General features: G+C 39.3%; 1 protein-coding gene across 3 annotated transcripts in view; it reads left to right on the top strand.

Moving 5' to 3' along the window:
- MTUS2 (microtubule associated scaffold protein 2) overlaps nt 1-15290 on the top strand; it is a 679782-nt gene that overhangs the window by 559202 nt on the left and 105290 nt on the right. The window contains exon 1 of one of the 3 annotated variants that reach the window (XM_043996075.1): nt 3451-3884. The exons of the other annotated variants lie outside the window; for them this stretch is intronic. Within the exon in view, the coding sequence (XP_043852010.1) occupies nt 3831-3884 (54 nt within the window). The 5' untranslated portion in view covers nt 3451-3830. Of the gene's footprint in view, nt 1-3450; nt 3885-15290 lie in introns of those variants that run through there. 3 annotated transcript variants of the gene reach the window in all.

The raw sequence follows: 15290 nt of genomic DNA, 5'->3' as shown, positions 1-15290 counted from the left end.
AGTGCTTTGACACCAGTAAGAGAGTAAATATTTATATAAATATACAAAATATAAATATTTTAATACAAATAGTTCCATTTCCTTTTTTATTTTTTATCTCTTTGGAATACAGATCTGGTGGTGTGGCCTTGCTGGGTCAAAGGGTATGCATAGTTTTATAGCCCTTCTGGCATAGTTACAAGTTGCTCTACAGAATGGTTAAATCAATTCACAGCTCCACCAACAGTTAATGTTGAATTAATGTCTTCATTTCCCCATAATCCCCTCCAACATTTGTCATTTTCTTTATCTGTCATGTTAGCCAATATGATAGGTATAGAGTAGTACTTCAGAGTTGTTATAATTTGCATTTCTGTAATCAATAGTGATTTAGAGTATTTTTCATGACTATAGATAGGTTTGATTGTTTTGTTTGAAAACTTCCTGTTCATATCCTTTGACCATTTATCAATTGGGGAATGGCTTTTATTTTTATAAATTTGTCCAGTTCTCTATATATTTGAGAAATAATGCCTTTACCAGATTACTTGCTGTTAAATTTTTTTCCACAGCTCTGATTAACAGTGTAATTTCCCCATTTATCCTACTCTCTCTCTCTCTCTCTCTGATTTTCTGTTTCTATCTCTGTTTCTCTTTGTCTCTCTGTTTCTCTGTATCTCTGTGTCTCTGTCTTTCTCTGTCTCTTTCTCTGTCTCTTTGTCTCTGTGTCTGTCTCTGTGTCTCTCTGTGTCTGTCTCTGTCTCTCTCTCCCCGTTCACCCTCTTCATCCTCAAAGTGTTTTGCTTCTAACTCCCAACTCCCCCATTCTGCCCTCCCTTTTATCAGTCCCTCCCTCTTATTCCCTTTGCCTCCACTTTTCTGCAGGGTAAGATAGATTTCTATACCTGAGCATGGTTGTTATTCCCTCTTTGAGCCAATTCTGATGAGAGTAAGGTTAAATGCTCCTGCCTACCTCCCCCATCTTTTCCTCCACTGTAAAAGTACAAATATTCTTAAAACACTTAAAGTGCTCCTGTATCTCATCCTATGAAAACTTGCATGTATGTGAAAATATGTTTGCATTTCCACAAATGTGCTTACAAATTTCATATGATGAAGATTATCATTCCAGAGAAGCTTTCATGTACTAAGAGCTCTAATCTTGGCAAGAATGTCCCTTAAAAATTAATTTGGGATTATAAGGGAAACAGTAAGACCAGAATAAATATTTCTTTTTCCTTTTTCTCTATGGGTAACAGCCAGACTTCATTTATTAGCCATGATAAGCTACTTCCATTAGGTTAATTACCTATCCTGAGTCTTTTTTTTTCCTGAGATGGCAAGGGCTTTAGATATCATCCAGGCCTAATCCATCAGTTTATTTTAATTTTAATTTTAATTTATTGATTTTTTTTTACATAAATGCAAACCCCTTTTAAACCACACTACCTGAAAACACCTGCCTAATCAGCCTGTTACAATTGATAGTACAGGATGTGCTCCTTTTTTGTAGTTTACTATTTGTTACTGAAGGTGTGCTTCCATTTTGATGGAATAATGTCGACATTGTCAGTTATCTTTGCTGTCACCTCAACTTGTCTTTATTGGCTTCATTGAAATATATGGTTCTTTTGGCTCTGCTGTCTTCATATAAGAGACATCATGATGCAGCGGACAAAGAGCTGGTTTCCAAATCAGAAAATCCCGAGTTCAAATCCTGCCTTTTACACCTATCAGCTATGTGATCACCAGCAAGTCACTTAACTTCTTGAGGATTCCAAGGAACTTTGTAAGACCATAAATTTCAGAGAAATTCTTGGTCCTTTTAGATCGAGGGAATTTCCTCAACAGGAGTTGCCAACATCAATAAAACCACAAATCTGGATCATGTCTGTTCAGATCCCATGTTTCCCTAAATTCTTTCTATTTATCATGATGTCGTAATATTCTGTTACGTTTTTATATGACTGTTCAGCCATTCCCCAATTGCTGGACATGTACTTGTTTCCAATTTTCTCACAAATAATACTGATGTGAATATTTTTGTACATATGCTATCTTTTCTTTTCATCAATAACCTCACAGTCCCAGTAGTGATATCCCTGGGTTAAAGTCTAGGAATGTGTTTTAGGTTTCCTAAACAGGATTAGAAGCCCTCTCAACACCAGAGATTCATGATGCTCTCTACTTTGTTGTACAGAGAAATACCATCAAAAGTATGTAAATCTGTAGTCTGATCACCTTGCTTAGAAACCCAGGCCCATTGCTTATTACCTGTGCAGCCCCAGGGATGTTGTCAACTTCTCTGCTTCCTTATCTGGAAAAAGAGAGGGTTGGACTTCATGACCTCTCCTAGTTCTGAATTGTTTGATCAGTTTTTACTAATAAATTTTCTAAACGTATGTTCCCATTCCAAGGCAGATACTGTCTAGAAATCCATGAAGGGAATACGCCAAGAATGAAAACATACCGACCTGAATGACAAAGAAGGATTTAGGATTCTTCTTTGAAGTTCCCCCCAAAAGATCTAGTTGCCTCTCATTTGCTTTGATAAGATCCTGGTATTCTCCCTCAGCCCTGAGATCTAACTGGCTTAGACCAGTTAAACTACCTAAGGAAAGTCTGGATTTTGGAGAATTCCAGGCAGAATTAACTCATGTTACCTGATTCCTGCAGGCACTGCCTAAGAATAGTGTTGGGCAAAGTCAGTGTTCAGCATAAAAATTTGGTGTGTTTGCTCATGTCTGGATTATTAATGAGCCTAACCTTTCAGGTTTTCTCCTCTGAGGTGCAAGTATCTCCTTAAATGGTTGTCTTGTGAATAGATATAGCTTTCATTTACAGATGTATGTATGGATCATGTTTTTAAAACGCCAAGTCTCCTTTGAAGGGTAATTTCCCCCTCCCCCTCCTCTTTTGACTTTCTACTGTATGAAAATCGACCAATTGCTTCGACATATCATATCGCTCAAGGCTTTTAAGCTGTGAAATGCCTGGAAGAAAGGAAACCTCCAAATACCACAGTTTTAATCAACTGGCCACTTTAATGACTAGGGTAACTCTTGCCCAGGCAATCAGACACATAATTATATTTCAGATGCGAGAAAGGTCTCATCAAACAGGGAAGACGCGTTCGTGGTACACGGATTTGAAAATGAGCAATTAGAGATCCCAGTAGGCAACAGATACCCTGACAGGCAGAGCGATGAGGCAGGGAAGGCCTGTTGTCTTATCGTATAAATCACACTTATAAATATATTTACTTCTGAGAGCAACAGAAGCCCTGGGTGGGGATGGCGAATCAGAGGCCAGCTTAGCCCTGAAGTGAGGCCCTTCAGGATGCTCTTTTGTGCGCTTCTACTCTTGCGAGCTTGTCTGTTGTGTACAGTTGTGTGTGTGTCATAGCGGGAGAAGGGATGAGGATTGCAAGGTGGTACCCATCAGTTAGCAGTAGAGACAGCGGCGGCGGCTGCAAGAGGCTGCGGGTGGCTTGGAGGGTGATGAAATTGGTAAATGCCCAGTTATTGTGCGCCTATTGATCCGCCCCACTGGATGGCTCTCAGTGGCTAAGTGACCCTCCCTGCCGCCCCCAGTCGGAGCCTAGTATGCAGCCGGCTCTGGCTGGCGGCTCCCTCCTCCTCTTCCTCTTCCTCCCGCTTCTGAATTCCTGAAGTTACACTGAGAGATAAGGGAGCCCATGGAAGCCCCAGCAGCAGCAGCAGCGGCGGCGGCGGCAGCGGACGGCGGACGGCGGCAGGCGCCACTCACTGGTGACAGCCTCGCGGCTCCGGAGCTAATGATGGCACGCTGAACGGAGCCGGTGCGCTGGGTGCCGGAGCCTGCCTGCCGTGATGGGCCAGTGCTGCTGCAAGCTTTACTACTGCCTTCAGTGCCTGGACAAGACGGTACTTTGCCTTTCTCCTCCCCCACCCCCACCCTCTTTTGGGCATTTTGCTTTGAAAGGGCAGAGAGGGAACCCCCGAGCAACCAACAGTCTGATGCTCCTCCCTGGCCGGCGTGCGCGGCTTTGCTTTGTTGGTGGGCCAGACCAAGCCCGGGGAAGCTCCGCTTATTTATATTCGGCTCAATTGTAAGGAGTGTTCAGGGATACCTTGGATATCACTCACACTCACACACACACTCACACACACACACACACACACACACACACACACACTGCAGTGTCTTACATAATTCTGGGGTCTTGCAGTTTGAGGTGGGCATTGTCCTGAAAGGGAAAGGAAAAGACTCCCCACCCACCCAAATGTTCCATGGCCACACCCGGCTCCGAACCCTTGGAATGATTTAACTTGCATTTTCTGATATCTTAGGTACCCTACGTCATTGCAGCTCTGAGTTTCTGAGGTCACTCTTACACTTGGGGAAGAGGAGCGTTAATCTAGATCATTTCAAGTGTAACCTCAGTTTAGTCCAGCCTTTAAATTTCCATTCCTAAGTTTCCCAAGGTTCTCCTTGTATTGTATACTGGTGGAAACTCTAAAATAAAGACAGTAAGAAACAGAAGATAGAGAAAGAGACAGAGGGATTGAGAGAGACAGAAAAAAGAAAGACAGAAAAGAAAAGGGAAAGGGGGGAGAGAGGGGAGAGAGGGAAGAGGGGGGAGAGGGGGAGAGAGGAGAGAGAGAGAGAGAGAGAGAGAGAGAGAGAGAGAGAGAGAGAGAGAGAGAGAGATTGTGAGAGGATGTGGGAGATTTGTGCTATTGTAACAATGTGTGTCTGAAAGGCTTACCTTAAAAATCCTACCTAGGCATTGACAGTAGAGTGCGGATGAGAAAGGATTGTATGACGATTCCAACACAAAGCTTTTCTTTCTTTTTCCTTTGGACATTTGCCCAAACACGTGAGCTTGCACAGGTTGAGAAGGAGCATGTGCTTTTAATTTCCTTAATAGAAAGTATGTTGGCAAGACCACTTGTCTGTGTAATGTATTTTATTAGGTTGCTGGGTTTCTCAGAGATGTATGTGATAGGCTGATAAAAAGTTGGAGCTGCCTCCTTTGGGTCCAGTGATGCATTAGTTAGTGAGATAGCTTGAGGTAGACAGTATGTTACTAGATGAAGGGAAATGTATGGCTTAATATAAAACTCATTAAAATAGGGTCCCTGGGGAACATCTTAGTGATCAGTCTGCTTGTGAACCTTGACCTGAAGGATGGCTACATACCACCTAGGATGATTAAACTGGCAGCTTTACAGTCACTTAGGACTTTCTTTAAAGAAAAAGGAATAACTCTGCTCCATTTTTAACATCAGTTTCAATGATTTTGGCCATTGCAATGATGAGCATTGAGATGAAATATTTATATACACAGTAGACGTGAATTTATGTGCTTTTAGGGTGTTTTTTGTGCTTTTAGTTTTAATGGAAATATAAAGCATTGGCACTCAGTTGTCCCTGAATCTAATATAGCAGTGACCAAACACCATTTTAAAGAAAAATGTTCAATGTAATAGGAGCTGAAGGGTACTTTGTAATAGTAGCTATAGTTTAAAAAATATGAAAGAATTGATACATGTATGTACATATTATAAAGTTCATGGTCTCTATTACAATACCCTATAATAGTACAATTCATTTTTTTTTTTCCTGCAAAAAAACCAAGTATTTTGCTGGGATTCTTTCTTCTCTTTGTTCCTATCCCAAGTTAAGGTCCAAGAAATATGAAGGATAGCCATTCAATCAATTTGGGTTTGGAGAGATTAGATGAGAAATATTTTGTAGATGAAGGAAAATCTAAGTCATACATTTATTTACCATTAACCATATAGTGGTTTAACTCCTAAACTTCAAATTTAACATGAAACTTTTTGTAGCTGTGAAGATAATGTTGAGTTTATCGACTTCTATTGTTATTGTATTCATTGTTGGCTTTTCCTTGCCCAATTACAGGGTGGTGGTCCCCTATAAAAAGGGGCATCTAGGTAGCAACAGTGAGCTCCAGACCTAGAATCAGAAAGACCTGAGTTCAAATTTGACCTCAGACATTAGCTGTGTGACCCTGGGCAAGTCACTTAATCCTGTTTGTCTCCATTTCCTCATCTGTAAAATGATATGGAAAAGGAAATTGTAAACCACTCCTGTATCTGCCAAGAAAACCCCAAATGGGGTCATGAAGACTGGGATATGACTGAACAACCTCCCATAAAAGATTATGGAGAGGTATCTTCACAGATGAGAAACTACCTGAAATAACAGATAAAGAGCTGACCTCTGTGTCAGAAAGACCTGAGTCCTGCTTCGGACACACACAGGTTGCATATATGTGCATATGAGCAAGTCAGCTTCTTAGAACCCCTAGGCAACTCTTTAACACTCTACTTTGAAAAGCCTCATGGATCTGCATTGGTAGGTGGAGTTTTCTCAAGAGAGTTCCCTGTACTAAAGAAATCCTAGACGGAGTCCACTGATTTAAAAAAAAATCGTGGGCCAGATTTCTGGGCGACAGCAAGGTTTTAAAACCTAGAGAAATTGTAAGTTTTTGGTCTAGTTACCACATTCTTTTCTAAGTCAAATGATATCACCAAATGATAAACATATATGTATATATTAGATATGTCTATAACACAGATCTATAATATAGATATACATTATGTGTGTATATAATATATAGAGTTATCATATAGATGTATGTATCATGTGCACATTACATGTGTATAACATAGATGTATACAACATATAGCAGTATCAAATATATACATTCTATATGTGTATGATATATAGATATGTATATATTATATATATGCTATGAGCATTATTCACTTCATTGTAGTTCAACAAAAATGAAAAACCATACAATCCTTATCTCAGGGAACTTACAGTACAATAGTGGGGAAAAACTTTACTTGTGGTGTAGTAAAGTCAACAGACTTGAGGTTCTAATCCCAACTCTGTCATTTCTTACCTGTGGGACTTTAAGGAGGCTACTTGAGCTCTCTGGGCCTCAGTTTCCTTATTTGTAAAATGAGAAAACATAACCTGAGTATAATTATTTAGCTATATTAAATAAAACTATAACTATAACCTCTAAGGTCCTTTTCTGTGATAACATGGCATAGTGGATAAAACTGGATTTCGAGGCAGGAAGAACTCAGTTCAGATCCTTCCTCCAGTACTTAATTGTGGGATCAAGGTCACTTAGTTGTGGGGTCAGTCATTGAGCTCCTCTTACCCTGAGTTTCCTCATCTGTCTCTGGGGAATAATGAGGATAATAGTAGCTCCTACCTCAAAAAGTTGTGGTGAGTATCAAATGAGACAGAATGCGGAAAGAACTGTGCTAGCCTTAAAGAGCTATCTAAAAGTCAGCTCTTGTAATAATGATCTGATCCCACCTTTTTACTAAAGGTGGTAACTGAAGCCCAAAGTAGTTATAGTGTTTGTTTAAGGTCACAGGATGAATTAGTGGCTGAGCTAGGATTAGAACCCAGGCTCCCTAGCTTCCAGTCTAGGGTTCTTCCGATGATAACACCTACACCATTAAACTCAGACCCTGAGGCACTGGGTACTTATTGTGTAAATTAACAGAATCCAGGTATTTAACTAATCTGAGGCCGTTTTCATGTACTTAGCATAGGCCCATCTCCTAAGAGTAACAAAGTTATGTTCATTACTGAGAAAGAAATGTAAAAAATTACAACTTTAAATCCAAAACATAAAAGACAGCCCCAAGATAAGCCGAATTGTGCTGGTTTATCAAGTACTTTTTCCAAGATTACCTTCTTATAAGACCTTGGTGTAGAGTACATGGCATACACACAGCCAAACAGACAAAACAACATTCTTTGTGATAACTGGACCTTCATAAATCTAGTGGTACCAGACAAGCGGCTACTTATAAGGTGATAGCATTAATGGTTGATTTTCTTTAGCTCTGAATACACCATGAATAAATACTATAGTCTGCTTTTAAAATGGGTCCTGTCTCCTAAAACATTTATATTCCTATAAATCTAGATGAAGGATATATAAAATCCACCATCCACTCTTTACAAGCTCTACTATATACAGCTCTTGACCAACCAGAAACTGTAGATGCCGGGTTGTTTTTTTTTTTAAATAACCCAATAAAAATCTTCACCCTAGTAACCAGACCTAGCAACCAGCTAGCCCAGCTTCAATAACCTTTGAAAGAGCCTGACCCTTCTTTGTTAGGAGTGGTAGCTATCTGGGAGTGGGATGGGGGCAATGTAGGTAACGTAAGAACAAAAAATATCAATAGATATCTTTTTTAAAAAAGAGATTAATTGTAAACGCAAAGGCTAAGATGCTTCTGGTAGCTCTGGCCAATACTTAAGCATTTCTGGGTTTTTGTCAATGTGAGTGTTCCCTTCTCTGGTACATATCACACCCCTCTACAATCAGAGGTATGCTGGTAACTGTTTAACAACTGGCTTTCTGAAAAATGTACACTGGCACATTTTAAAGTTTAATCTGCCGCATTAACATTTCTGAATCACTTTTAAAAAATCTAAACAATCAATAAAACAATAAATCAAACCACAATTTGTAGATTTTGCCAATTTCTGAGGTATAAATGCTCACACTGGAAATTGAACAATCAGCTTTAGCTGGGTTCAAGCTGGTTCCTGCACACCCTATCTACACAGTTCAGTAGGAAGTTTCTTAGGTCAAAATATCCCTCACTCTGGAGCCAGAACTGGTGAAGAGTCTCTCTGAACTTGGCAAACCCAGCCCTAGCTAAGAGATCAATACGACAGGCTTATCATGGGCCTGTATTCTAAGCCTTTGAAGCTTGAAAGGCCCCACCAGAATTTCTATTCTACTGGCATTACTTTTGAAAATGCATGGTCATGGAACAGCTAGATGGCACAATGGATAAAGCATTGACCTTGAAGTTAGAAGGACCTGAGATCAAATCTGGCCTCAGATACTTTCCAGCTGTGTGACCCTGGGCAAGTCATTTAACCCCAGTTGCCTTCAAATAGAAAATAAAAGTCAATTGATATCCTAGAATCTAGAAAATATATTTTTTTAAAAATCCATTGTCACCTCCAAAACACAATCAAAGCCTTTATGATAAAGGACTTGAGCCAAGCTGAAAAAAAATACCTTTAACTTCCTAGGAAGAAAATAATTTCAGAAATGCATTTAGTTCAAAAATAATACTTGAGGGGCAGCTAGGTGGCGCAGTGGATAAAGCACCAGCCCTGGATTCAGGAGGACCTAAGTTCAAATCCGGCCTCAGACACTTGACACTTACTAGCTATGTGACCCTGAGCAAGTCACTTAACCCTCATTGCCCCACAAAATAATAATAATAAACAAAAATAATATTTGACTAGAACTGTAATGCATTAGATAAGAAAAGTAATGCATTTAGAGAAGTACTCTTAAAAAAAACTTCAAGAAAAGCAAATTGCCCAAATTGATTAAGTTCCTGTACTTTCGACTGCAGTAGTGAGGTGGCGCTATAGTGCACAGATTGCCGGCTCTAGAGTCAGGAAGACCTGAATTCAAATTCTTGCTCAGATACTTACTTACTAGTGGTGTGACTTTGGACAAGCTGTATAACCTGTCTTCCCCAGTTTCCTCAACTGTAAAAAAAATAATGTGAGCTGCCAGGTGGTACAGAGAATAGAGTGCCAGGCCTAAAGTTAGTTAGGCTTTCCTGAGTTTAAATCTGACCTACCTGTGTGACTCATGGTAAGTCACTTAATCCTGTTTGCCTCAGTTTCTTCATGTGTCAAATGAAAAAAATGGCAAACCACTCCATCTTTGCCAAGAAATCCCCAAATGGTATCACAAAGAGTCAGGCATAACTGAAATGAATAAATAACAACCAAAATAATAATAGTACCCATACTTATAAAGCATTAAGTAGTTGTCTAATAAATGTCTGTTTCCTTCCTTCCTGATTGAAAAGGTCTCAACAAGTATTTTTTGAGGGCTTACTATATGCCTAGCACCATGCTAGGCACGGAAAGGAACACTAAAAAGATCAGAATCTAATTGCTAAGACAATACTAAGAGGTATTAAACAGTCAGCAGTAGAACCAGAATAAGCAGTGTTCCAAAAGTCTGGTTAGAGAGAAATTACTGTGGACTTGAGTAGTGAGGGAAGAAGTCCCATTTGTGAAAGGGAGACCTGATCTGGGTCTCAGAGAATTTACTTAGCTAGAAAGGATTCTGTAGACCAAAGGAGATCGACTTCTGACTTAGTTTTAAGATGTTATAGAATCTATGTTTTATTGTATTTTTATTTATTTTGTTGCTATTTCCTTGTTATAGTTATCCCTTCCATATCACAGGGGTTGGGGTTTGGCTCTCTCTTCATACCAGAGAAGAAGTCTGAATTAATATTGTATTAAAACATAAAATAGGGGCAGCTAGGTGGCACAGTGGATAGAGCACCGGCCCTGGAGTCAGGAGTACCGGAGTTCAAATCCGGCCTCAGACACTTAACACTTACTAGCTGTGTGACCCTGGGCAAGTCACTTAACCCCAATTGCCTCACTAAAAAAACAAACAAACAAACAAACACAAAACCATAAAATAAGTTGCTACTATACAATATTATATGTATATGTTATGCAGTTCTGAGTTTCTAAACTTTTTCTGCCTCGTCTACAGCTTCTGCAAAAGCCTCCCAAAATTCCCATTTAATTTTTTATGCTGACTGATAGTATATTGAAACCACAATAGGGAAAGTTGCTATGTGGAAGGGTAAGTGTACATTTTAATCAAATTGGCTCTGCATTCTTCAGCCTTCAGCAGTTGGTGTATTTGACAATTCTAATGTACAGCATTAAAGTTGGAGGCAACCCTAAAAATCATATGGGCCAAACTTTTCATTTTACAAATGAGGAAACTGCAGCTTAGGAAAGTGGAACAATTTGTCAAAGGATACACAGCTGGGAACTGGTGGAGCCTGGACTGAAAACCAGATCTTTGGATGCTTTGTCTAGTTCTCACTCTTCGATGTCTTCCTCTGAAGAATAGAAGGTTTTCACTAGATCTTTGAGGAACAGTTAGATTGGTTAGAGAGTAGAGGGACAGATTATGGGTTCTCTACTGCCCCCCCCATATATCATCCCTGCCCACCGACTCCATAGACTGGTAATGCATTCAGAGAACAGACTGAGACATCTATTTTGGGGGATATGGCCAATGAAGGAATTTGTTGTGCTTGACTATACATATTGGTTACAAGAGTTTTGTTTTTTCTTTCTTTTTCAATTGGGGGGGGCAGATAGGAAGGAGGTAAAGAAGGTAGATTTTCATTACAAGAAAAGTAAATCACTTTAAAAATAAGAAATATGTCTCTTCCTCCTGACGGAAGGGTGAGGAACTTAAAATGCAGAAAGTGACATACATTTTTGGACATGGCTGATGTGGGAATTTATTTCACCAGATTATGTGGATATGTATTAAGGGATTTGGGTTTTATGGAAGGGAGTTTTTTGGTTTGGGGGTTTGGTTTTTTGTTTGTTTGTTTTTGTTTTTGTGAGGCAACTGGGGTTAAGTAACTTGCCCAGGGTCACACAGCTAGAAAATGTCAAGTGTCTGAGGCTGGATTTGAACTCAGGTCCTCCTGACTCCAGGGTCGGTGTTCTATCCACTGGGCTACCTAGCTGCCCCTTGGGGGTTTTTAATGTGTTCAGTGGAGGGGGGTAGTAGGAGGGACAGATTAATTTTTAAGACTTTTTTTTCTTGAAAAGTAAAAATAAAATTAAAAGAGAGAAAAAGATTATAAAGTCTCAAGAACGTTAGGTGCCTGAGACATGAAAACTAGGGAACTATTGCAGGTTCAAACAGTCAAGTTAGGAAAGCAGTATTTTAGAAAACTAAGCTTTATTTGGGTGGGTAGAGAGACAGGAAACAGGTAGAAAACAGAAATTTACTTCAGATTTATTTCTCTGAAGTTGAGTAAGAGATGAATTTGTCAACTGTTCTTTGTTGTACATGGCAGTCATTCTTAAGTCTATTACTTAGTTAACTGTAATTTTTCTTAACTAATCAGCACACTTCCTCGGATTTTTTAAAAAATATATTCTCATGCTCTGAGATTTATTCAGCAACTCTTAATGCTGTAATAGTAAGCTTTGTCTTCATGCAGTTTCACACAGTAGACAATGTAATGCTGGGAAAAAATTCAGCGTGAAATGTGGTTTCACATTTGGCTAGGCAGGGTTTGATTTCATTTCAGCAAAGGAAAAGCTTATAATTTTGCAAAAAAAAAAAAAAAAAAACCCAAACCAGGGTTGCTCAAGTATAATTACAAGGGAAAGAAATAATAAAGTTATTGATTAAGGCAAGAAAGGCACAGTACTTCCACAGCCCTAAATTGAAAGGCAAAAGGTCAGCTCCTCATCCCAAGGGATTCTTCCGTAGAGCTCCAGAATATGAGGCAGGCTAGTGCTAGTGTTAATACTGAGAACAGATGAGGTCATTATAAAAGGCACTGTCTCCGTAGCATCCTGAGGAGTTAGGTCTTTTATTCATTTCACTATGCGGTGATAGGAAATTGTGTGAAATATAGCAGAATTTTTTTTATTGAGTTCGAGACTTGTCACCAGCTAACCTGAATCCAACTCCCCAGGTAGCGGAAAGGAGGCACTAAGGCACCTTGGGCTCCTAGTAAAGTGAAACAGTCCTTGAGCATTGAGGTGTGTTTGGAGAAAATGGAACTCTATTGATTCCTCCAGGGTCACAGTTCTTAGGCTAGACCTCATCTGTGACTTGCTTCTTTAATTTGAGATAGAATGCCAGGCTCTCCTCATCTTTACTTCCAAAGAGCTCAAGAGAATTCCAGTATTTGGGCTTATCTCCTTAGGGCTTAAATGTGTTCAGAGAGTCTTCATTCCTTCTTTTCTGGATTGCATTTTGAGTGTGTGTGGTGTGGTGTAGTGTGTGTGTGTGTGTGTGTGTGTGTGTGTGTGTGTGTGTGTGTGTGTGTGTGTGTGTTTAACATTGTGTGGGGAAGAGGCTCCCTAGACCAAAAGAAAAATTGGATTATATTAGTCAGTAGGATCTTTAGGTAAGATTGGCTCCATCAGAGTACCACTGCTAGGACTAAGAAATAGGGAGGGAAGACATGAAGAAGGTTGAGGGGAGAATAAGAGGACTTACAGAGTGATAAATGAATGCTACCAGAAACTATGCAGTGGTCATTTGGTCCTGCTTGCTTCATAGGTTGCCTGAACTTGGTGACAAGGAAATAGCTTCAAATTAAGGCAGTTAGAACATATTGGTAAAAGGCTGGCTATCTTCTGATCTTTGGCTTTGGAAAAAGACCGATATAATACTCAAGACTAGAGTCATACCGATGAGGCCAAGAAGGGGAAGCATTTTCACATCCAGTTGAATTCCATGAGAATTACCAACCATCTGAAAGATAACATTTCATTAGCAAATCCCCTTGAAATAATAGAACATGTCAGGGTCTTGTAAGCTGGCAAAACATCTGAGGTACTTGAAGGTTAATGGAAAGATTAGCTAACACTAGAGCAGGCCAGTCTCTTGCAACTGAAAAAAGATTAAAGTCTGCTTTCCCAAATAGTGAAGGAAAGTTATTAGAATGGAACATGGTGTCTGAATTCTATAGACCCGATCCAACTTACATCTTGAGAGTGAGATAGAATGGTGACAAAGGCAGTCAGTCAGCTGCAGAAACTCTATTGCTGAGAATTACCATGTAGATAGAGACCTACAGAACATAAGAGCTTTACAGATCTCCTGCTGAACTCCCCTGAGTTAATATGAAGAGTGATATACTCTCACGATTCGATAATCCTAAGAATCATTATTCTCTGAAATACTCTCCACGTAGGATACTTTTAAGGGGAAGGGCGGGTGGGGATGGATACTCCCTTAAGCATTATATACAGAACTCTTTAAAATGTCATTATACCAGCCTTTTAGGACTACGCCTTTTTTTTCTTTCTGATAAAAGTATTTTATTTTTTTCCGATTACATGTAAAGATAGTTCTCAACATTTGTTTATACAAGCTTTCCAATTTCAGATTTTTCTCCCTCCCTCCCCTCCCTCCCCCCCTCCCCTAGACAGCAGGTAATCTGATGTAGGTTATATATATATATATATATATATGTATATATATATACATATATATAAAACATTAAACATATTTCTGCATTAGTCATGTTATAAGAGAAGAATCAGAGCACTGAGGAAAAACCTCAAAATAGAAAAACAACAGCACCAAAAACAAAAGAAATAGTATGGTTCAATCAGCATCTATACTCTATAGTTCTTTTTTTTCTGAATTTGGAAATCCCCTTCCATCATGAGTCCCCTGGAACTCTCCTGTACCATTGCATTGGTGAGAAGAAACTAGTCCATCACAGTTGATCAACACACAATGTTGATGATACTGTGTGCAATGTTCTTCTGGTTCTGCTCATCTCACTCATCATCAGTTCATGCAAGTCCTTCCAGGTTTCTCTGAACTCCTCCTGCTCATCGTTTCTTACAACACAATAGAATTCCATTACATTCATATACAACAACTTGTTCAGCCATTCCCCAATTGATGGGCAACCCCTCAATTTCCAATTCCTTGCCACCACAAAAAGAGCAGCTATAAATATTTTTGTACATGTGGGTCCTTTTCCCTTTTTTATGATCTCTTTGGGAAGGAGACCAAAAAGTGGTATTGCTAGGTAGGACTACACCTTTTGATGCTTTGTATTGGACCTCTTGACTGTCTAAGGAATAATATTCCCACAGTGCCAAAGACTCCATTCCAAGCTAGATACTTCTGGACTGAGTGTGTACAGATGTTAGAGCCCAGGATGGTGTAAGAGGACTTAATATTATGTCATTTGAAGATCGAGTTGAAGGAGCTCAGGAAATTTAGCCTAGAGAAGAAAAGATGGTGGGGTAGAAGGTGACAGTTATGGTTGTCAAAAGATTGGAAGGCTGGCATATGGAAGAGGGATAAGATTTCTTTGTCTTTTGGCGGGGAGATGTGGGATAAATGAGTGGAATGTACAGGGAGGCATATTTCAGGTTTGTATGGAATAATTTCCTAACATTTGGAGCTGCTGTATGAGATAATGGGTTCCTTGAAACTGTAAATATTTAAGCAGAGGTTGGATGACCCTTTGTTGGGGGCTGGAGGAGGATATATTATAAAGAAGACTATACAGCATCTGCTAAGGATTGAACCAAATGACCTTTGAGGTCCATTCTAACTTGAAGATTATATGATTCTATGGGAAACATTACATATTCTTCATATATATGTATGTACAATAACATGTGTATACATATGTGTATGTACACATACATATACATCTATTGCATTTTAT

This window comes from Dromiciops gliroides, chromosome 3, assembly GCF_019393635.1.
Source record: "Dromiciops gliroides isolate mDroGli1 chromosome 3, mDroGli1.pri, whole genome shotgun sequence".
Lineage (NCBI taxonomy): Eukaryota > Metazoa > Chordata > Mammalia > Microbiotheria > Microbiotheriidae > Dromiciops > Dromiciops gliroides.
This window is presented reverse-complemented; position numbering and strand designations above follow the sequence as displayed.